Source organism: Pimephales promelas, chromosome 1 (genome assembly GCF_988280905.1).
Source record: "Pimephales promelas chromosome 1, fPimPro1.hap1.1, whole genome shotgun sequence".
Lineage (NCBI taxonomy): Eukaryota > Metazoa > Chordata > Actinopteri > Cypriniformes > Leuciscidae > Pimephales > Pimephales promelas.
This window is the reverse complement of record NC_142769.1, coordinates 1,938,988-1,961,194: the sequence shown is the minus strand read 5'-3', so window position 1 is coordinate 1,961,194 and position 22,207 is coordinate 1,938,988. Positions and strand designations below refer to the sequence as shown.

The window sequence follows — 22,207 nt, the reverse complement described above, 5'->3', positions numbered from 1 at the left end:
TAAAGCCCTGAGCTTCAGCCACGACAAACTGAACAACATACGTTTCATAACCAGTGTTGTGCAAGTTACTTCCAAACTGTAATACATTAGGTATTACTTGTTACTGTTATTTAAAAGTAATTCATTACCTTACAATATTACTGTCCCAGAATTGTAATGCGTTACATTACTCATGTATTACTTTCGAGTAGAGCCCGACCGATAAAGGATTTTGAAGGCCGATACCGATACAAATATTTTCGGGTTTTAAAATCCGATATTCCGATATATCGGCCGATATTTTATTTGTTTTTTTAAACTGGAGATGATTAGTCACAAATTTTATCATGCTTATTTGAGTTAAGAGAACTGATGGGGATGTTCTTTTAATTGTTATTCAAGCAATGTATGTATCGTGACCAACTCAACGAGTGTTGCCAACAGGGACGGTGTAGAGTGCCCTCTGGTGGACAAACTGTACAACTCCAGCACTCGTGACATGGTTCAAGCGTGTTTCGTCCGTTTTTATTTTATTTTTGAAATATTCATTTATCGGCCTTTATAACTGCAGATACCGATAGTTTGGAAAATGCCTAATATCGGCCGATAATATCGGTTTCCGATATATCGGTCTGGCTCTACTTTTGAGTTACTTTCACCAAAATAACTAAGTAGAACTTAACTTTTGGGCTGTAACGATATGCAATATGAAACCGAAATCGCGATTCGCCACACGACTCAGATCCACGAACCTACAGAATCGTGACACACCTCTTCCAACTCCAGCGTTATTCTCCTTACTGTCCATATCCAATGCTGCCTTATCTTTAAATTAGGCTATTAGTATTATTTGAAGTTAACATTATAAAATACGTAGACCTACACCACAAAACTAGTTGAGGATAAATTATTTAAAATTGGGGAAGTCCAGCATTATGGACATGACATTTGCAGTCAAAACTTGAAATAAAAGTTCTCTGAAAATACATGTATTGAAACGTATATATGCTACTTCCTTAACGGACTCCAGACATTAGACAAATATCAGTCTATGTTTTATTTTTAATATTAGGGAAAAGACACACATTCATGCGTGACAAAAAAATAGGAGGCAAAATATATTTTTTGTAATTCTGTTAATTACACTGCGCAAATCGGATGAGGAAGGGTTGGCTCTCCAGTCTCCATAGAACTTAAAATATTCCTTTTATTTTAGTTTTCGTGTTCGCATTTATGAGGAAAAAACAATGTTACAGACGCGACCGCTCTGATGGCACTAAAAGACTGCTTTAAAACTTTCACATAGTCTGTTGCCTTTAAGAAGTAAAAGCAGACAATACACTGTAATACAACTGTAATACAAGCCTCACTGAACATGTAACGAGTAAAATATTACTGAAAATTGATTAGTAATGCCTTAAAAAGTAATATGTTACTGTAATATATTACTTTTGTAATGCGTTACTCCCAACACTGTTCATAACATATTTCTACTCATTCAAAATTATTCGCATTTACAAGAAAAGCTTATGAGAGACCTTTTTTCCACATTTTTATTACTTTTCCCTCTCACTGCTTTTAACCTTTACTTGTTAAATGACTAATGCGAAACCAAAAAGTGGTGATTATAGAATTAAAAACATGCCATATCTTGAATTTTAAATGGTTATTATTCTTCCATAAAATGACTGGACCATCATCACACATTGCCTAAAACTGACCGGCTGATGAATCAAAGGCAGCAAAACCGATCCTTTATTTTAGTTTTTTCCTACTCACTACTACTCACCAAACTTATAATAAAAGATCAGACCAATTTGAACATTTAAACCTTTGTTATCTGTTATGTGCTCGCTTTACAACATGCAATTCACTTAAGAAGGCAGTGCAAAATAATAAAAAAATATTCATTTATGTTTGAGAGGAATGAATGTATAACCTGATGATCACTCTTCTACACTAAAGCTTGGTGTTTTGTGTTTACGCCAATGCTGTGGTCTCCTTTACGGGCCGTGCTAGGCTATATTAAGCTGCACACATCGGTTAGTGCTTCTTGTTCCACAGAAATTACCCAATTTGTCAACATCACAGAAATTACAACTTGTCCGAGGAACTTTTGTTTCCACCGTGGTCTAAAGTACGTTGAAGATTAGGCAAATTAGTCCGTTGACGTAGGACTGCACGCAACTTTACAGTTCCCGCTGGATTTCGTCCTCCTTATTAGTTTAATAAAGCCTGAACCTCGTCCTCGTCCCTCCGGCTCCATCAGAGACCATGATCCTCACGGCTCCCTCGACTTTATATCTCACAATTCTGACTTTATATCTGGGGATTTTGACTTTATATCTCACAATTCTGACTTTATATCTGGGGATTTTGACTTTATATCTCACAATTCTGACTTTATAATAGTGAATTGCTAGTTTATATCTTAAAATACTGACTTAATATCTCGCAATTCTGACTTTATAACACGCAATTGCTAGTTTATATCTCACAATTCTGACTTTATATCTCGCAATTCTGACTTTATATCTCACAATTCTGACTTTATATCTCGCAATTCTGACTTTATATCTCGCAATTCTGACTTTATATCTCACAATTCTGATTTAATATCTCGAAATTCCGACTTTAGATCTCACAATTCTGACTTTATATCTCACAATTCTGACTTTATATCTCGCAATTCTGACTTTATATCTCACAATTCTGACTTTATATCTTGCAATTCTGACTTTATAACTCACAATTCTGACTTTATATCTCACAATTCTGACTTTATATCATGCAATTTTGACTTTATAACACGCAATTGCTAGTTTATATCTCACAATTCAGAATTTATATCACGCAAATCTGACTATATCTCGCAATTCTGACTTTATATCTCACAATTCTGATTTCATATCTCGAAATTCTGATTTTATATCTCGCAATTCTGACTTTATATCTCACAATTCTGATTTCATATCTCGAAATTCTGATTTTATATCTCACAATTCTGATTTTTTATCTCACAATTGCATGTTAAAAAAAGAATCACGAGATATAAAGTCAGAATTGTGAGAAAAAAAGTCAGAGTTGCGAGATGTAAACTCACAATTGTGAAATTCAGATAAAAACTTTTTTTTAAAGTATTCTGTGGCGGAAACAAGCTTCTATAGTTTTTAGTACATCATTGTTGTGTAAACATATTAACCATCACATGTTCACACTTCAGCTCGCTGTCGCCATATATTTAACTTCCTCTTTGTTTGCAGTTCATTATCTTTATTCATTATCATTATCATTATTGTTGCCATTTTCCTTTGGATTATCTGTGTATTCTTGAGAACTGTCACTGAATAAAATGATCACTGATGAACTTTAAACTGTCAAAGATGAAGGGAAACCAAGCTACCTGTCCTACCATATGATGATCTCATTCATAAAGCTTTGTAAAGATAAAAGGCATCTCAACTCAACATCGCCCTTCAGGTTTTACCTGGAATTTGAACAGTAACTGGTTTCTCAGGTAGTTTCTGTATGTACTTCCCCTTCTCACAAGGTTTTTTTGTTGTTGTTCCGTTTTCTCTTCCTTTATAAGCCGACAGTATGACAGTGTTGTCAGACTCTCTTCTATATTTCTTCTTCAGACATTTATTCACACACGTACAGACATGGCTCGACTAGATGTCACCGAAACCTTTCACGGCATCATGTTCCCTGGGCACATGCATACACAAGACTCACTGAATTATGCCACCGACTTCAATTTCCAGGACACAGACACTGTGATTGCCACTTACCCAAAATCAGGTAATAATGCATTTTCTTTATTCATCTTTATAATTTATCTAATTTTTGTTCTAACGGTGGGTGATATGATCAGTTTTATTTCACGATATCAGGATATTGATATGCATTTCATGATATTTTGTGTTATTTTATCTCATTTCTGTTATTGAAAATAGGAAAAAAGAAGCCAATTACAAATGATAGGACAAATACAATATAACAAAAACCTGAATTAATGTCGATCTAGACAGATCATGTCTATATTGGGTCTGTCGGAAATTCTGGACATCTATTCGACGTCCAAACTAGGTCCACTTTTTGGACGTCCAAACATGACCCAACTTAGGCGTCAAATTGATGTTCAACATTTCAGACTGGGTAATTTTTTGGACGTCTATGACCGGTGCAGGAAATTTCCATCATTAATACACTCTAAAAAATGCTGGGTTGTTTTGACCCAATTTTGGGTAAAATATGGACAAACCCAGCCATTGGGTTAAAAATGTAATTTAAAAATGTAACCCAATGGCTGGGTTTGTCCATATTTTACCCAAAATTGGGTTAAAACAACGCAGCATTTTTTAGAGTGTATGCAATATTCTTTTATTTTTGTAATCAACATTTTTTCAAATATCAACATTGTTGTTATCAACATAAATACATATGAATACATTTTTAGCTCGAACAGTAGTGCGTTGGCGCTAGCAACACCAAGATCATGGGTTCGTTTTCCAGGGAAAGCAAGAACTGATAGGAATGTAAATTTGGAAAGCAATGTAAGTCACTTTGCCGAATGCATAAATGTTACAGAAAACATGACCTCCACCCAGAGTTATAGAAGTTATAAAAACTAAATTTGATGTTGAAAAGACGTCCACAAACGACCACATTTGGACTATAAAATTACCAACCCGATCTCACGACCAAATCGTACGAATTCGACGAATGATTAAAAAGTGGCTAATTCGTAACAATTCATACGACCTCACTCGTACGAATTTTGCTAAATCGTACATATTTTACGAATTGGCCAATTCGTATGAATTCGTACGAATGACCTACCCCTGACCCCGCCCCTAAACCGACCCATCACGTGGGTTTAGACAAATCGTACGAGTGAGGTCGCACGAATTAGACACTTTTTAATCGTTCGTCGAATTCGTACGAATTGGTCGTGAGATAGCGTAGAAATTACCCTTACACGAAGGTCCCACGAAGTCGCATGGCATTACACTCTAAACAATGCTGGGTTGTTTTAACCCAAATTTGGGTCAAATATAGACTAACCCAAATGTTGGGTTAAAAATGTCATTTTAAAATCTTAACCCAACTTCAACTTTCACTTTCAATTGTATAATTACATTTTTAACCCAGCATTTGGGTTTGTCCATATTTGACCCAAATTTGGGTTGAAACAACCCAGCATTTTTAGAGCGTACAAAACAACCCTTGAAATATCTCACTTTGCGTGTAATGAGTCTATATAATATATGAGTTTCACCTTTTAAGTTGAATTACTGAAATAAATGAACTTTTGCAGGATATTCTAATTTTTCCAACATCTTTATTTTCTCATTCATGCGTTTCACCAGTCTAGAGTGTCAACAGTGCTATATATATATAAGTCTCTAACGATTTTATATGGTGGTTACAATATGTCGTCATACCTACCTATCTTTTTTTTCACACTGAAGATTATTATTCATGTCTTTCTCTTGGCTCATAGGAACCACATGGATGCAGGAAATCCTCACTTTAGTTTTGAGTAAAGGGGACCCAACTACAGCCCAAACTCAGCCCAACTGGGCCCGTGCCCCGTGGCTTGAGCAGTACTACTGTCCTAAAGTCTTGAGATACTCCAGCGGGCCCCGCATCATCACCACACATCTGCCCTATCACCTGCTGGCCCCGGCCCTCAAACAATCCAAAGCAAAGGTGAGTGATGGACGCGACACACACTGGACTCCATGTTAGAGAAAATTGGGTTACACTTTATTTTAAGGTGTCATTGTTACGGTGTCGTTATTTATTTAAGTACTGAGTTATGATACTTACTCTAGGGTTAGGGTTTGGTTGAGGGTTATTGAGGACATATGTGGACACTGTAAAATAAAGTGTTATGGAAAATAGTGTTTTGCATGTGTACTTCTGAATCTGAATCTGCCATTTCTGTGTTTTTTTTCTCACACAACCTCAGTATAAATTCCACAAGCAAAAATTGCGTATCATATACACCCAAAACTATTTTTGGCGTATAAATGGCAGGAGAAAATTAATTTGTGGTATAGAGACTCACTTTCGCTTAGTCTGCCATTTAAAGCATCAGGTAAGAAACTAGTCAAAATGATCCTCTCGCTTATGTGGATTTATCATTCACCGCCAATTCTATTAACTCATGTGAAGTTTATAATTCATTAAAAGACATACAACATACGTTACGCTTGTAAACATGCATGTGAACATCTGTAAAGCCAAAAAAACAAGCGTAATATCCACACACTGATGTGTACACACTGATAATATTTTCACACTGATGTGACCGTTCCAGAAAAGCGTTTACTGCAACGTTTCAACCGTCAGGTCTTCGTCAGGCAGGTGATAACCTTAAAACTTTTGCTGATAATTTACTCGCCCCCATGATGTCATCCACGATGTCCATGTCTTTCTTTCTTCAGTCGAAAAGAAATGAAGGTTTTGGATGAAAACATTCCAGGATTTTTCTCCATATAATGGACTTCAATGGGAACCAAACGGTTCAAGGTCCAAAAGACAGTTTCAGTGCAAACTGTTCAAAGGGCTTTAAACGATTCCAGACGATGAATCAAGCGAAGCGATCGCTCATTTAATACATAAATAACAAAGTTTAAGTTTTATAAGATCAAACGCTCGCCTTGCTCTGTTCTGTGATGCGCGTTCGTGACTCTCCTGTTCGAACTCGTTCTACAAAATGAACAAATCTTTTTCCGAATCTATTCGTTCGTTTCTTTCGCCGAATGAACCAAATGACTCGGAAAAAGATTTGTTTATTTTGATGAACGAGTTCAAACAGGAGTGCGTTACAGAACAGAGCAAGGCGAGCGTTTGAGCTTATAAAACTTAAACTTTGTTATTTATTTATTAAATGAGCGATCGTTTCACTTAACAAGACCCTTATTCATCGTCTGGAATCGTTTAAAGCCCTTTGAACAGTTTGCACTGAAACTGTCTTTTGGACCTTGAACCGTTTGGACCCCATTGAAGTCCATTATATGGAGAAAAATTATGGAATGTTTTCATCAAAAACCCTAATTTCTTTTGGACTGAAGAAAGAAAGACATGGACATCTTGGATGACATCATGGGGGTGAGTAAATTATCAGCAAAAGTTTTTTCAAAAGTGAACTACTCTTTTAAATAATAAAAGTTTTTCAGGTATAATTGGTTTATTTAACATATAGTAAGAATTAGTACATAAATTTAACAGTCACAATGTAAAAATCATTGTATGAATTGAACATAAATGTGTTCTTATTAACCCTTGTGCATCAATTAAAAAAAGTTACACATAGGTAAAAAGAGGACAAAAATGTCCATGTCAAAAAACTGTCATAAAAATGTGACGCTTTGGAGCACAGACTTAAGTTTGGTATCATTTTAAAGAAGACCCTTTGCAAATTATTGCTGAAATAAAAAAATAATAATAAGTAAATCCAAAAAAAAAGTTTATGAAAATTATTTATAAAAAATATTTTATATAAAATATATATTTTTTAAATCAGGTTGAACTCAAAACTGCAATAAAATCAAAGCCATAAATCTAAATAGGTTGTGTTCCAAATTTGAGGATGATATCTCAAAAACTGAGCTTTCGGTAACAGTTTGTTTGGGCGTAGTAACATATTTTCCCCATTGGGTGCCAGCAAAACCCCACTGGAGCTCACAGTGATTGGATTGGAATGTGCCGTTTTTCTCTCTCAGTATTACAAACACACACATGCGCGCACACACACACACATACTAACCACACTCAGACATCCATACCAACACACCCACACAAATATCATTGCATAATTTATCCAGTTGGCTCTATAATATGCCGAACCATAAAACAGGAATAAAGCGATATTTGTTTTATTGGCCAAACTTAAAAAAAATAAAAAAATGGCACCATCTGATAAAAAATAGTAAAAAATTAAAATTTGAAGCCTTGCCATCAGAACGAAAGCCTCTTAACAAAGATTGCATAATTTTATAGTTAACTGAACCGGGGATTAAAAATGGCAGTTTTAATGGGTTTCAATGGGGACATTTTTGTCCAAAAGGCGCTGAGGGGGAGTATTTTTTGTACCTAATGCAAAAAATATTTTTTTAAGAAAATGACGGTGAAATAGTAAAATTCCAATAAAAATACACACCTGTGGCAAGTTTTTTGCAGTTAGCTTTAACACAGGCAAAGTGATCAAAAAAACTAAACTGAAAAGGACAAAAATGAAAAGAAAAAAAAAGTGTGTCAAGTGTTGCTGAGATGATCTATTTGCAAGTGCAATGAAAACGGCAGGATGTCGAGTAGACATGCAACACCTTTTTTTGCAAAGACATCTTCAGCTCATATAGCTGACATTTGCACACAGTACACAGCAATTTTCCACTAAACCATTGTCTGTTGTCATACATTACATGAAGCGAAATTAATTGCCATAACACGTTCCTCAGGTTATATATGTGGCCAGAAATCTCAAAGATGTGGCGGTTTCATATTATCACTTCCACAAGATGGCCAACTTTCTACCTGACCCCGGCTCTTTCTCTGAGTTTCTGAGTGCGTTCCTGAAGGGAACGGGTGAGTTGATGTTCATCAGTCCGTCATTACCAGTTGCATGATATGCCACGCTCTTTTCCTTATAAAATTGATGTTGTTTTTTTTATCCATCAGTGCATTATGGCTCTTGGTTTGAACATGTCAAGGGCTGGACCAGTCACTCAAAAGACATCCAGAACTTTCTTTACATCACGTATGAGGAAATGTGTCAGGTAAGATATAGCATTATCAGAAATTAGAGCCAGACCGATATTAGGCATTTTCCATAATATAGGTATCGGCAGTTATAATGGCCGATAAATGAATATTTAAAAAATAAAATAAAAACGGACGAAACACGCTTCAATCATCTCTCCTTAGCCTGTTATATTGAAAATGTATGTTTTACAATTTGCAGTATGATGTTATCTATTGCTAAATTATGGCTCATCATAGACTAAGCTAACTAACGCCACTATCATCAGTGGAAGACCGCTAACGTTAACATTAATGAGCTTGGAAACCACAATGAACTTTTTCTGCATAAATAACGTAATTATTACTGTATTTATAACTAGCATATCTCTAGTTACAGTCCCTGCATTGTAAAATGTAAGTTAGACTTGCGAGGAGTGAACATTTAGACATAGAGAAAAAGTATCAAATGTATCTTGTGCAGAAAAGTTAGCTTTTCTTTTACACGTGTGTGAAATCCAACAATATTTAATAATAAAAAATAATTAAAAATCGGCCGATATATCGGATTTTAAAACCCAAAAATATTTGTATCGGTATCGGTCTTCAAAATCCAATAAGAAATCATTCATTTTTGGGTGAACTACTCCTTTAAAATGTTTGACTCTGAAACCGCTTCTGTCTCTGGTCAGGATCTTCACGGCGCTCTTCAGAAAGTGAGTCGGTTCCTGCAGTGTTCTTTATCTGAGGACGAGCTGGTCCTGGCTCAGAAGCACTGTAGTTTCAATAGCATGAAGGAAAATGCCATGGTGAACTACACCCTCATCCCTCAGGAGATCATGGACCACAGCAAGGGCACGTTCATGAGGAAAGGTAGAAATCCTTCTCATTTTCTTCAAACTTTAGTATATAATCATGTCACGAGCGTAAAATTAATATAATCGTGACTAAATGTACAGTACACCGCCCGGCTAAAACAACATGGCTGTTTGGATTTATATAGGTAAATGCATAGGAGTCTATAATTGGATCATTATTGCAGTGATTATTATGTTATATGTTTGGCAACCGTTTCTGACTGACCAAAAATTGATGCACCTCTTGATGCAACCTGGTGAATCTTGACATTGTCATCTATGGAGTTTTTGTTTAAGCAATTCACTCCATCAATTAGGGTTATAAACATATAACATGCTAGAAACACAATAATCACTGCATTAAGGATCCAGACAATTTGGTCAGTACACTCTAAACAATGCTGGGTTGTTTCAACCCAAATTTGGGTCAAATATGGACAAACCCAAATGTTGGGTTATAAATGTCACTTTATGAATTTTTCACTTTCAACTGTACATTTTTTATTACATTTTTAACCCAACATTTGGGTTTGTCCATATTTGACCCAAATTTGGGTTGAAACAACCCAGAGTAGTTCACTTTAAAAAAAACAAAATGTCGTCCCATGTCGTCCAAGATGTCCACGTCTTTCTTTCTTCAGTCGAAAAGAAATTAAGGTTTTTGGTGAAAACATTCCAGGATTTTCTACATATAATGGACTTCAATGGGGTCCAAACGGTTCAAGGTCCAAAAGAGAGTTTTGGATCAGCTTCAAAGGGCTTTAAACGACACAAGGCGATGAATAAGGGTCTTATCTAGTGAAACCATCAGTCATTTAAAAAATATATATAAAAAAGTTTAAGTTTTATAAGCATAAATGCTCGCCTTGCTCTGTTCTGTGTGACTCTCCTGTTTGAACTCGTTTATCAAAATGAACAAATCTTTTTTCGAGTCATGACTCAAAGGGTCCTTGATAAGACCCTTATTCATCGTCTGGAATCGTTTAAAGCCCTTTGAACAGTTTGCACTGAAACTGTCTTTTGGACCTTGAACCGTTTGGTCCCCATTGAAGTCCATTATATGGAGAAAATCCTGGAATGTTTTCATCAAAAACCTTAATTTCTTTTCGACTGAAGAAAGAAAGACGTGGACATCTTGGATGACATGGGGGTGAGTAAATTATCAGCAAATGTTTTTTTTTTTTAAATGAACTACTCCTTTAACTTAAATCCAAACAGTAACTGTGAAAAACAAGTGGTGTCAAACCTGTGATTTTATAAAATATATTTTTAATAACCATCTGAACACTACAATCCTCTAATAATGTTTCAGGTAAAGTGGGAGACTGGAAGAACACATTAACTGAGGAGCAGAGCTGTCTCGTCGATGACGTCTACTCTTCCCAGATGGCAGACTCCTCACTGCCGTTCAAATGGGGAATGGGATTGGCCTAGGGAGACGAAGGCCTCGGATAACCATTTATAATCACATTCTTCTCTCATAACCACTCATCACTGCCAAAATCCTTCCTTTTACATTTAGTATTTCACACTGAAATGCCCTGATGTAAGCAAGCTCGGAAAAAAATAAGCTGATGTTTTTGAGTTCTTCCTGTTTGTTTGTTTGATTGTTTGTTTTTTGCTGCTTTTTGAGAATGTAGCCCTCAAACCGTATAGCCCTTAATCCTGTAATTGTGGACGAATGTGGGCACAGAGGACTCAGGTGATCTTAATTTTTTATTTATTATAAATGTTATATCACTGTCTTCGATAAAGTTTTGTCTATCCATTTATGGTGTTTTTTTTAATTTTGGGGGTATTTTTTAATTTATTTACTTCAAAAAGTACCATATTGTTCTATGTAAATTATGCTTATTTTTATGTTTTATTTTTATTTTTTTAACTACATTAAATATCATTCCAATAAGTTCTTAGAGCTAAAACCTAAAGATGAAGTGATTTTGCCGTCTTATTTTGGCTTATTTTAGAACGCTCTAAATTACAGTTTTTTCCCATTCATTTCTATGGGTGCCCATTTTTGACCCAAATACAAGATTAAGGAGTTTTAACATTGTAGAATTGAGCCAAAAAAAAAAAATTGTGTGTTCAGGAGGCAAACTTAGGAAAAGTAGCCAAGTCTTGCACTGCTCAGATCAAGGGAAGTATTTTTAAAAAAAATAAATCAAAACTATTTTGCCCACATTTGTCCAGAATACGGTTTTAGGGTTAAAAAAAAAAAAAGTTTCAGTCTGTGACCTTAAGAGAAATGTAGCAATATTTATGTAACTTATTACTAGTAATTTTATACTTTTGTCTGATGCAATATAATAATAAAATGATATGAACATACCTAATCATGTAGATCAGATAAGTGGAGTTATGATCTAGATAAATAATTTAAGTGTGCTTTTATCGCCTTGATGTTTCATTTTGCTTTTTACTTTTATAACTTGGAAATATCGTTATTGTGCAATGCTATTGTGAAGCAAGAACATGTACATAAACCTACTTGACAACCTCTGCTCTTACGCTAATTGTGTTCATTTTGAATTAAGAGAAATTACTGCTGTTAAATGACTCTCCATTGGTGACAGTGGTGTGTAACAAGGGCAAACCACGGGTGTGTCAAAATTGTGGCCGGTGAAAACGCTGAGTGGCTTGTAACTTTGCAAAACCACAGTGGCTGGAGAGCGAAAAGGGTAATGTCAAGCCCTGGGTGTAACGATAAATACAGTGGTAAACAAGCAGAGGAACTTGTTGAGCTCATTAGATGTTCTTGTGAGTGTGAAGCCGATCTAAAAGGCCAGATCGTCAAAGTGCCGTTCTCTTTAATGAAGAGAGTGAAGTGATGAGAGAAAAACTCCATGGATGGCACTTCAAATCTGTATTCGGGAAGGAAGAAGCAACATTTCAGACTCTAGCTGAGTCAGTCTCATGTGGAAGAGACATCATGTTACAAAAGCTTTAGGCAGTGAAAAATGTGTTTTGCAAGGTTCGCTGCTTCAGTCGTTGGTCGTTGTGGTGTTGCTTCATATTGTTTCTAGATGAGTGCACTCTGGGATTTTTCAACCCAAATTTGGGTCAAATAAGGACAAACATTGGGTTAAAAATGTCATTTAAACTTCAACTTTCACTTTCAACTGTACATTTTTTTAATGATATTTTATTTTAACCCATCATTTGGGTTTGTCCATATTTGACCCATATTTGGGTTGAAATAACCCAGCATTTAAATGCAAAAAGCTCAATTGCTCAATTGCAAAAAAAAATTTGATTTATGGGGGTCCAAAAACACCTTGTCTATCAATTTTCATCTCTTTTTGCAACTGTATAGCATCTGACCAGTCACGCCGACCTAGCTGTTACACGACACAATAATGATATGAAACTGTTTGAACTTATCAGACCAAAACAGTTGTTTTAACCCAGCTTTGGGTCAAATATGGACAAACCCAGCCATTGGGTTACATTTTAAATTACATTTTTAACCCAACGTTTGGGTTTGAAATGTTTCCATATTTGACCCAAAGTTGGGTCAAAACAACCCAGTATTTTTTATTGTATCCTTTTTCTCTGATCTTCACAATGTTCATCTATTAGATACAGTACACTGGATTTTATTATAAACTATTAAATAAGATGGATCTTATTTTTGTTTAAACTTCACTCAAATGTCATATTTACTTAATTTGTTCTTTATAACTTTACATTTTTACCTAATAAATGTGTTATTCCTTATTCAAATTTGATCTCTGAAATAATAATTTCTTTGCATGGATCTCAATGCATCAGTCATATTCTAGTAAAGTGGGGCGGTACTTGTGAAATTAATTTGCTTTAAATAAATATATACAAAATGTATATGACTAATTAGGTCAAATTTCTTAAAAACAAAACAAAAAAAAACCAAAACATTGGTCATGGCTTAATGCCAATGGGAAGATGAGGGTCCTATGGCCAAAACAGTTATTTTACCACTAAACCACTAATTTACCAACTTGGTATGTTGTTCAGGGACCATTGGCTGGGGCGCCCTGGCTAAATCATTTCAGTATGCCCTCAGCAACATCTGTGCCAAATTGAGTGCTTGTAGATGAATTTGCGTGAATAATGGGGTGTAAGTCAAGGCCCCATTCTACAGCCCAAACTGCTTTTTTGGACAGCGGCCATATTGGAATTGGAGGATCGAGGGGTCCAGATATACTGGGTCATAAATATAAACATTCCTATGTGTTTCCCATGATCAATTAAGCTGAAAAACATATCAAGTTTGTATTTGTAACTCATGTGGTTCAAAAGTTATAGCTGGAACCCTTTTCGGGCAGCGGCCATATTGGATTTGGCTGCCATCTTGGCCCCGAGGGTTACATCTGCTACAGCTGTTGATTGCAATTCTACTGGAAGTACAAGGATTGGATAGCAGAAGACTGGTGAAAAGATTTTTCTCGTCCGACTGTTTGGGACATCGATTGTCCGAAGAGGAATAGGTGAACGCCACCATGATTCGTGTGTTGTGCCAAAAGTGAAGACCATCCATGTGTGGGGATGCTTTTCATTCATAGAGAGTGACTCTCTCACAATTCTGGCCAAAACACTGCCAAGAATGGTGTAAAATGTCCTGAAAAACCAACTTCTCCCAATAACCAAGGAGCAATTTGGTGCTTTTTCCAGCATGATGGAGCAAAACGTAGCCTAGAGTTATGAAGTGGCTCCATGAAATTTTGCATATGTGGCCAGGCCTGGATCGTAATCCCAAATTGAGAACCTGTGGTCAATCCTCAAACAGAAACTCACACACTGTGGTCAAATATTATAGATATTCCTGCTCAATGAACAGGTGGGGGGAAAGTGTAGTGTAAAACATTTCGATATTCAGAGGGTGACCTCTAGTGGTGGGGAAGTGGCATAACAGGCTCAGATGCTACTGGGGTTAATTAATTCAAAGTCAAAGTCAAAGTCAACTCATCACAAACTCCCCTTCACTTGTATTATTATATTGAGAGTTTTATTATTTATTGAGAGTTTACTTGCATTGGATTTAAATGTCTTCGAGGTAAGGTTTTGGGAATGCATATACAACAGTGCAATTTTCAGACCATGGAATATATGCTAGTCTTTTTGTTTTTACTTTTATTTATTTATTTATTTATTTCGATCTCCATTAGCTGCACACGAGCCGCTACTCTTCCTGGAGTCGATTCGAACCATGCCGCTTACAAAACTTTTACACCAATATTCAGTGCATTACATTTTGCAAAACTAAACACACATAGAAAATTACACAAATTACGGTATCATTGGCTGCAAGCAATGGTTCTCTGAGGAAACACCTTTGTTCTCAAAAGAAGATGCTGTTGAGAGCCACATGCTCCACAAAATCTGTTGACTCAAATGAATAGCTTGTTTTCATATGACGTCATGCCACTGTGTTGCCATGGCGCGAAATACAAATGGAGGGCGGGAAGTGATTTGCTTTATTTAGAAAGCACTATACCTTATGCACCAGCGAAACGTGGGCGCCGTCATCTTAGAATATTGTTTTTGAACTTCCGTTTTTGCGGTCGCTCTGTATATTTATTTGGCATCGCTGTCGAGGAGTAGCTGGTGAAGTGGATTTACTTATTGTAGAGTTAAAGTTATCATGAGTATTGTAATGTTTATCATTAGCATTGTAAAGCAGATGTCTTAACAATGTCGACCGGGAATTTTTTTAACGAGCAGTTAATTCATACCTATGCAAGATCGCTATGAAAATACAGACCGGAAGTCAAAAGACAACGAACGAACGCAGCGCTGAAAAGGGGCGGGGCTACAAGGTTTATATAACGAACTCTAAAATGCCTGTGTTTTGCGTCGTTTATGGTTACTTGAATCGATCAAACCCCAAGGAGTTTTTATCGTGTACCAAAAGCTGTTCATGAAGGGGGAAAATGAAAGGAATTGACAGAAAAAACAGCTTGCAAACCTGTCTGCGGTCGGAAGGAGCCGAATGGGAAAATGCCCGTGATCACATCGTCAAAGGTGAGTTAATACAACTTAAGACAAGTGGCTATGTTTGTGTAACGTTTACAAACTTTGTAAAGTCAAAGTATGTCTGCAAGATGAGGTCGTTGTGATACCGCCTCGATGGCAGGAAAATCTTTATTCAGTTGAAAAATCGCTCCTCGTTATAACGTAAGGATCACGTCCAACATAGCCTATGTTTGATTTTTTGTTTATAGACCATTTCACAAGATGTAAACAACACTGGTCCAGAAGCACTTCCTGTTTCAGTTTGTAACTGTTTTCTATATTTCACATGTAAAGAAAACATCTTAAAGATGTTTGTTTAACTTTTTAAATTAATTTTAAGTGTTCTGTTGGTTGTATTTTATCCCAGCTTTTATGTTGTGTTAAAAAACTGAAACAGGAAGTGCTTCTGGGCCAGTGTTGTTTACATCTTGTGAAATGGTCTAAGTAGTAGCCTACAGTAGGACTTTCCTCCATCTCGTCCATTGCGCTCTTCACTCCCTGTCCTCCATCTGAATTCCACGCGTCATCATAATCACATGACTGAAACCCAGCTAAACAGAAGAACTTGATTCAAGGTTAACTGTGGCTTGTCAGATTTGCAGTGTATTGATTCCCTGATGGTATATGAGAGAGAGGAATACAGCATTTCTGAATCAGCCGGGATTTTAAGTCACTCCATTGGTCTCATTGATGCTCAAGATAACCTTGACAGCGCTGCTCTTGAAGTGCTCTTTACAGAAAGTAAAGTCGCACAAGGTGGTGATGGCCATTCTGCAGCAGAGCTTTACATATTTAATGAACTAAAATGGTATGTGACGTGCTTTCTCATGTTTGCCTAGATAGAAAATGCACACAGTAAGGTAATAATAAACCAGTCATGTGCAACATACCCAGTCGGCCCAGATTAGCAGATTAGTAAATTTAATTTCCATTGTTTAATACAATTGATATTTTAAGAGTTCCTGCTAACACAGCAAATGCACAATATGTTGTCCAGTGCATTGATTTATAGCTATATGGGATGCATATTATGGAATAATTGCCTCGGCAGCTGTCAATCATGACGTTAAGTTATTCATAATGGAATTTGTTTTTTTTAGTTTGGCTTGTGTCCCATTTGATTACATTATGACCTATATTGCAGCCAGCCACTAGGGGGCGATCGACGTGTTTTGGCTTCATTGAGAAGCTACATGTGCGGCACACTAGATACACTAAACACTGTTTTGTTTCAAATATGGATGTAAATGTTAAATGACAATCCCCATTTTTATTCTCACATTTTAACAGTGCAAATTACAACCCAGACAGCAAACAAAGTGTCCAGATGGCCCGGATCTGGCCCGAAACTTTGGCACAGTCCTCACTAGCATCTTTTTCTCTCTGTTTTGGCCTACCGTCCACACTGACGGCTTTTTTGTTAATGAAAACTGTAGTCTTGACTGTCAAAATGGGGGTGCGATGATGAAAAAACGATGATGCAGTCATGTGACGCATAGATCATGTTTATATGATTGATGCCTGTTCTGTGCGATTCACTTTCACACTGTTGCTAAAATATGTTCCTTCATACACTCTTCATATCACAGTCCTGCAAAGATGACTGAATTCACACACATGAATTTAACACACATGTTTTTAAATGAAAACGCTGTTTTCAAATATATCCCGATTAATGTAGACGTAGCCTATGTTGCTGTCTGGGAAACCAATGAAATAAATGTATACTTATTAGAGCCAGACCGATATATCGGCAGGCCGATATTATCGGCCGATATTAGGCATTTTCCAAACTATCGGTATCTACAGTTATAATGGCCGATAAATGAATATTTCAAAAATAAAATAAAAACGAACGAAACACGCTTGAACCATGTCATGAGTGTTGGAGTTGTATAGTTTGTCCACCAGAGGGCACTCTACACCGTCACTGTTGGCAACACTCGTTGAGTTGGGCACGAGACATACATTGCTTGAATAACAATTAATAGAACATCCCCATCAGTTCAAATAAGCAAAATTTGACTATCATATCCAGTTTTGCTGCTGTTAAATAAGCTGAGAGTGAAGCGGAATTAGCTAGTAATAGTTACGTTACGTTATTACAGAGTAGTTGACTGACTGTCCTTTTAACTTTTGACAATGTGACTGAAGTATTTCATTAATAGCGTGTGACAGTTATAGCAATGAGACGCATCATCTCTCCTCGGCCTGTTATATTGAAAATTTATGTTTTACAATTTGCAGTACGACGTAATCCATTGCTAAATTATGGCTCATCATAGACTAGCTAACCACAAAGCTAGCTAATGGTATCATCAGTCTGTTCTGTTGTGACAATAAAAGAAACAAGTTTCTTTTTAAAATGCATTATCATATTATTTTAGTTAAAACTCATAAATAACTAAATAACTAATGTTAGAGAAATCTGTTAATGTTTTGTTGCGAATTTTAATGCGAATTTCGGTATCGGCCTTCAAAATCCTTTTATTGGTCGGGCTCTAATATTTATTAAGCAATCATACTACTGTTGTTGTGAAAACATGTGACTTATAATTGAAGCGCGTCGCTCTGGAAATCCCTGTGAATCTCCTCTCATGACGCTGTGAATCCAGGGCAGGTAGGCGGAAACCTTTGTGTAGACGGCAAACTCTTCGACGAAACAAGCCTTGTCAAAGGAGAGGATCCCCGCCGCATACACTGCACTGGTGTTGGGCTTCAGGAACACAAGAGCGCCCCCTGCGTCACCAAAACACACGTTTTCCTGGTACCTGCTGGGTCCTGTGCAAAACTGTCTGTCGGACACATTTGGTGTGCTTGCGAGGACCTTTGCCGTGTAGTTCCCCTTGCATGACTGGACGGGCAGAGCGAGAAACTTCAGTTTCGGGGCAGGGGTGAAAAGACGCCCCCATCCCCACCCAGCGATGACGCCTCTCTCTCCTTCGCTCTCTGCCTGGGTATCTCCACTCTCTGGAAGCGGGATGGGCATTATATACTGGTTAAATCTGACTGGCTCCTTCAGTTTGATCAGAGCGAGGTCATTGTCCCAGTCGGATGTGTTCTGGAAGCCTGGATGCAGAAACACCTGCGAGACATTTCAACTATTAATGCTCTCATGCAACAATTTTCCTTTTCTTCACATAACTGTACATGCAAAATTAACTTGTTACAATGATAAATTGGTCCCAAAAACAATTGCAAACTTTAACCCTCCGGTGCTCTTCGTTTTGGAGTCACACTTGTTATCTTCCCGGTCAAAAACACCTAAAAATGAAACTTTCTCCATCCCAGTAAAACCAATGCAATTTATTTTTGTTCTGTAATATTTATTCTTTTTAATTTAGTATTTTGAGACAATTTAATTGAATTTATTAATATTTATGCAATATTTATGGTTTATTTTTGCCATGGAAAAATATATATATTTTTCTATATATATATATATATTATTTTTTTCAAAAAAATATTAATGCAGTATTTTAGTTTAATATAGAGTCTAGGCCTTCAGAAAAAAAAAAATTTAAGAAAATTAGCACCATCTGGTTTCAGTATAGAGAAAAGGCGTAGAGTCATGGTGTAACCACTAGATGGCATGTGCAGCTCTCTATGGTGAGGCATGTGAATTCCCCAGCTGTTTATGAACACTTTTTTTTTTTTTTGGTGGTGGATTTGTATCTTTAGTTGAAATAATCTCAAAAACTATTTCTTATAAAAAAATGACAAAAAAAAAAAAAAAAATATTCACAATTTTTAAAAAAAATTTTTTTACAATTTCCCATTCATTTCCTATCGGGTCATTTTTGACCAAAGCAGTTTTGACCTTATTTTTTTTAAGACCACTTAGCCTGCTCGGATCATGACCTCAATTTTTTTGTGTGTTCACATACATAATGCCATAAAAGTCACCAAGTTTCGTAACATTCCGATGAAGCTGTGATTTTTAAAATTTCAAAACAGAAAATTTTTCGGTCAGAAATGACCGAAGAGCACCTGAGGGTTAAAGATGCATAGCACAAGTCTCTGAGTTTTTGCAGAACTACACCCCCTCTGGCGACAAGCGAAACTGCAACCAGAGGTGTGCACGCTAGCTCATGGACCACACACACGCACGCTTGCACGAGCTGTTCATAACCAAAGGTATAATATATAAGCATATATAATTAGAAACGTTTCTGTTACCCTTCAAATTGTTCAAATTTAAATTGCGCATTGAAAATATTCCCAATGGAAACACGTCAATTTTGCAAAAACTCCCATATGTTGCAAAAAATAAATAAATAGTTTTTACACTCGCATGAGGAGGTTTTTCAGGCAATTTTGCCAGTTCTTGAAGCCGAACTGAGGGAGAAACATCTTATATGTGCCGCTCACAAGTATAAGGGTATTTCCTCGCCATTAATGCTTAAATAACACTGGAGGAAAAAATTACGTTTTAGTCGCAAACTTCATTTTGCAAGTCGTTTTTTCAAAGATAAAATAATTTTTGACATAGATGCCACTTTCTAATATCGGACTATAGCTGAAGAGACATTAGCAACTAAGTAAGCTTAACATGCTAATCGGTTAGCATGCTAACTTATGCTTTTTGTCTTTGTATTTACAACTATATGGATGGTTTAGCAAATTTAGCATAGCAGGTTTGGATATTTACCTTCTCCACAGCTACTTCAGAAGAAGCATTTGCATCAGAAAGTTTGCTGATTCCAAGATAGACTTTTGGGATTAATGGTTCTTGTCCTCTTGTATGATTTCGACTCTTTCTTACAAACAGATTCCGGCCGGCAGTCAGTACCCAGCGCTCCGCTATCAGCGCTCCTCCAGCAAAACCTCCCTCTAGTATGTTTTCACTGAGGTACACCATTGCCTGCCACGGGACGGATGCGTTCAGCGATCCCCCCACCATTCGTTTGGGACGTAGGGCTGAAATCCTGTGAGCTAGAATACATGAGAATGAGCTGTCAATGGTATTTTGTCATGCTACGGATGTAAAGAAAACACAAATTGTAATGCTTAATAGCTAGATTTATTGAGTTGGGAAGTTGCGTTCATGACCTTGGGTGCGTTCTACTCGTAAATACGATTTTTCCAACATAACTTGAATGCACCAATTGTATGAAAATACTGTAGGGGTTGGATCTTTTAGCTTCCAACATGCTGAATAGCTGCATGTTAAGAGCGATTAGCTATGTGTTGAAACATTTAAAAACATGCTAACAGCATGCTAACTGTGTTAGCATAATGTTAAACATACTAGCATCATGCTAATGACATATTAATCATTTTAGCAAACAGAACTTCCAACATGCTAAAAATGCTATCAGTGAATAGCTACATGCTAGTTGTGATTAGCTATGTGTTAAAACATTCTGAAAAATCCTAACTAAGTATTAAAACATGATATAAACAAGTCAAATTGTGCTAGCATCATGGTAACAAAATGTAAAAACATGTTAGCATCGCCTAGCTGCATGCTTGTACATGTTTAAAAGCATGCTAACGTATGTTAGCAACATCAAGTGAAGCATTAAAACATGCTAATGACATGATAATTTGTTAGCATAACGTTAAACATAAGAGCATCATGCTAACTATATATTAATTATATTAGCAAACAAGACTTCCAACATGCTAGCAATGAATAGCTGCATGCTAATAGTGATTAGCTAAGTGCTAAAACATACTAAAATCATCATAACTAATTATTAAAATATGATAAAAATGACTCAAAATGTGCTAGCATTATGGTTAGCCATTTTGTTAAAACGTTACCATCGCCTAGTTGCATAAATATGCTAACAACATTTAATGAAGCGTTAAAACATGCTTATGTTACTCATGTTAGCATGTTGTTATTAGCAAAACATGATAATTGTGTTTGCATTAAACATGTTAATCATGTTAGCATGCTAGAGACATGCTAATATTGTAAGCATCTTGCTAAAAACATGATAAACGTTAATCCTGTAAGCACTTTGTTGAAACAAATCCCTCTCAGAATTAGTGGAGATGAGCTTTTCTGGCTCGTTTTTAGCAAGATGCTAACATGATTAGCATATCTTAGCACATTTTGCTATGTTCTTGCTATGATATTTTCACAATACTGTTGTTATTTTGATGAACTACACACACTCAGTACACAAAGATGGCTTAAAATGCGTCTTTTGTGACATTAAATTGACTATAAATCCCAGCTGTCGCTGTCTGCTGCTGAGCATTGGTCACGTCTGATGCGGAGGTTGTTTGTTACCCGAATCATGCTCTCTGACTCTGTCCGAAGCCGAAGACACATCTGGCATCCAAGTAATAGTGCCCACGAGCAGCACACACAGCCTGAGGACCAAACAGGGTCATCAACGAGAGATAATCTCTTGCTTGTTTGCACCGATTAATAATGCATTATGCATTGCAGTGAAATAGCTTATTAAATTAGCAGATGCTTTTTAAATGTCTGTCAATCCAGTACTTGATCACACATCATTATTTGAAACTTTAATTTAGAGTATAAAACTTACCACCTCATGATGAAAACGTTTTGGAAACAGATCCGTCTTTTATTCATTTGTGGTCATTGAGGTTCTGCATTTATATGAGCTCGACACAGATGTTCCCCCCCTAAAAAACAAACATCT

General features: G+C 36.4%; 2 protein-coding genes across 2 annotated transcripts; one reads left to right on the top strand and one right to left on the bottom strand.

Moving 5' to 3' along the window:
• Positions 1 to 3,565: 3,565 nt before the first annotated feature.
• Positions 3,566 to 11,175, top strand: sult5a1 (sulfotransferase family 5A, member 1). Its single transcript, XM_039690844.2, has 6 exons — positions 3,566 to 3,780; positions 5,486 to 5,694; positions 8,451 to 8,577; positions 8,671 to 8,768; positions 9,423 to 9,603; positions 10,900 to 11,175. The coding sequence occupies exons 1-6, from the start codon at positions 3,642 to 3,644 to the stop codon at positions 11,019 to 11,021; spliced, it is 876 nt and encodes a 291-aa protein (XP_039546778.2). The 5' UTR covers positions 3,566 to 3,641; the 3' UTR covers positions 11,022 to 11,175.
• Positions 11,176 to 17,931: 6,756 nt separating this feature from the next.
• On the bottom strand, positions 17,932 to 22,207 carry hp (haptoglobin). Its single transcript, XM_089133684.1, has 4 exons — positions 22,091 to 22,207; positions 21,826 to 21,908; positions 20,230 to 20,513; positions 17,932 to 18,663 (listed from the first exon to the last, which is right to left on the bottom strand). Exons 1-4 carry the CDS (start codon positions 22,135 to 22,137, stop codon positions 18,103 to 18,105), a joined length of 975 nt encoding a protein of 324 aa, XP_088989810.1. The 5' UTR covers positions 22,138 to 22,207; the 3' UTR covers positions 17,932 to 18,102.

Bases quoted from the DNA above. Each gene is read 5' to 3' on its own strand.
- sult5a1 (XM_039690844.2), top strand. From the start codon at position 3,642: ATGGCTCGACTAGATGTCACCGAAACCTTTCACGGCATCATGTTCCCT. The intron at 8,578-8,670 runs GTGAGTTGATGT...TTTATCCATCAG, and splicing joins TGCGTTCCTGAAGGGAACGG to TGCATTATGGCTCTTGGTTT. The intron at 8,769-9,422 runs GTAAGATATAGC...GTCTCTGGTCAG, and splicing joins CGTATGAGGAAATGTGTCAG to GATCTTCACGGCGCTCTTCA.
- hp (XM_089133684.1), bottom strand. From the start codon at position 22,137: ATGAATAAAAGACGGATCTGTTTCCAAAACGTTTTCATCATGAGGTG. The intron at 20,514-21,825 runs GTAACAAACAAC...CATGTATTCTAG, and splicing joins AGTCAGAGAGCATGATTCGG to CTCACAGGATTTCAGCCCTA. The intron at 18,664-20,229 runs GTAAATATCCAA...AATGTCTCGCAG, and splicing joins CTGAAGTAGCTGTGGAGAAG to GTGTTTCTGCATCCAGGCTT.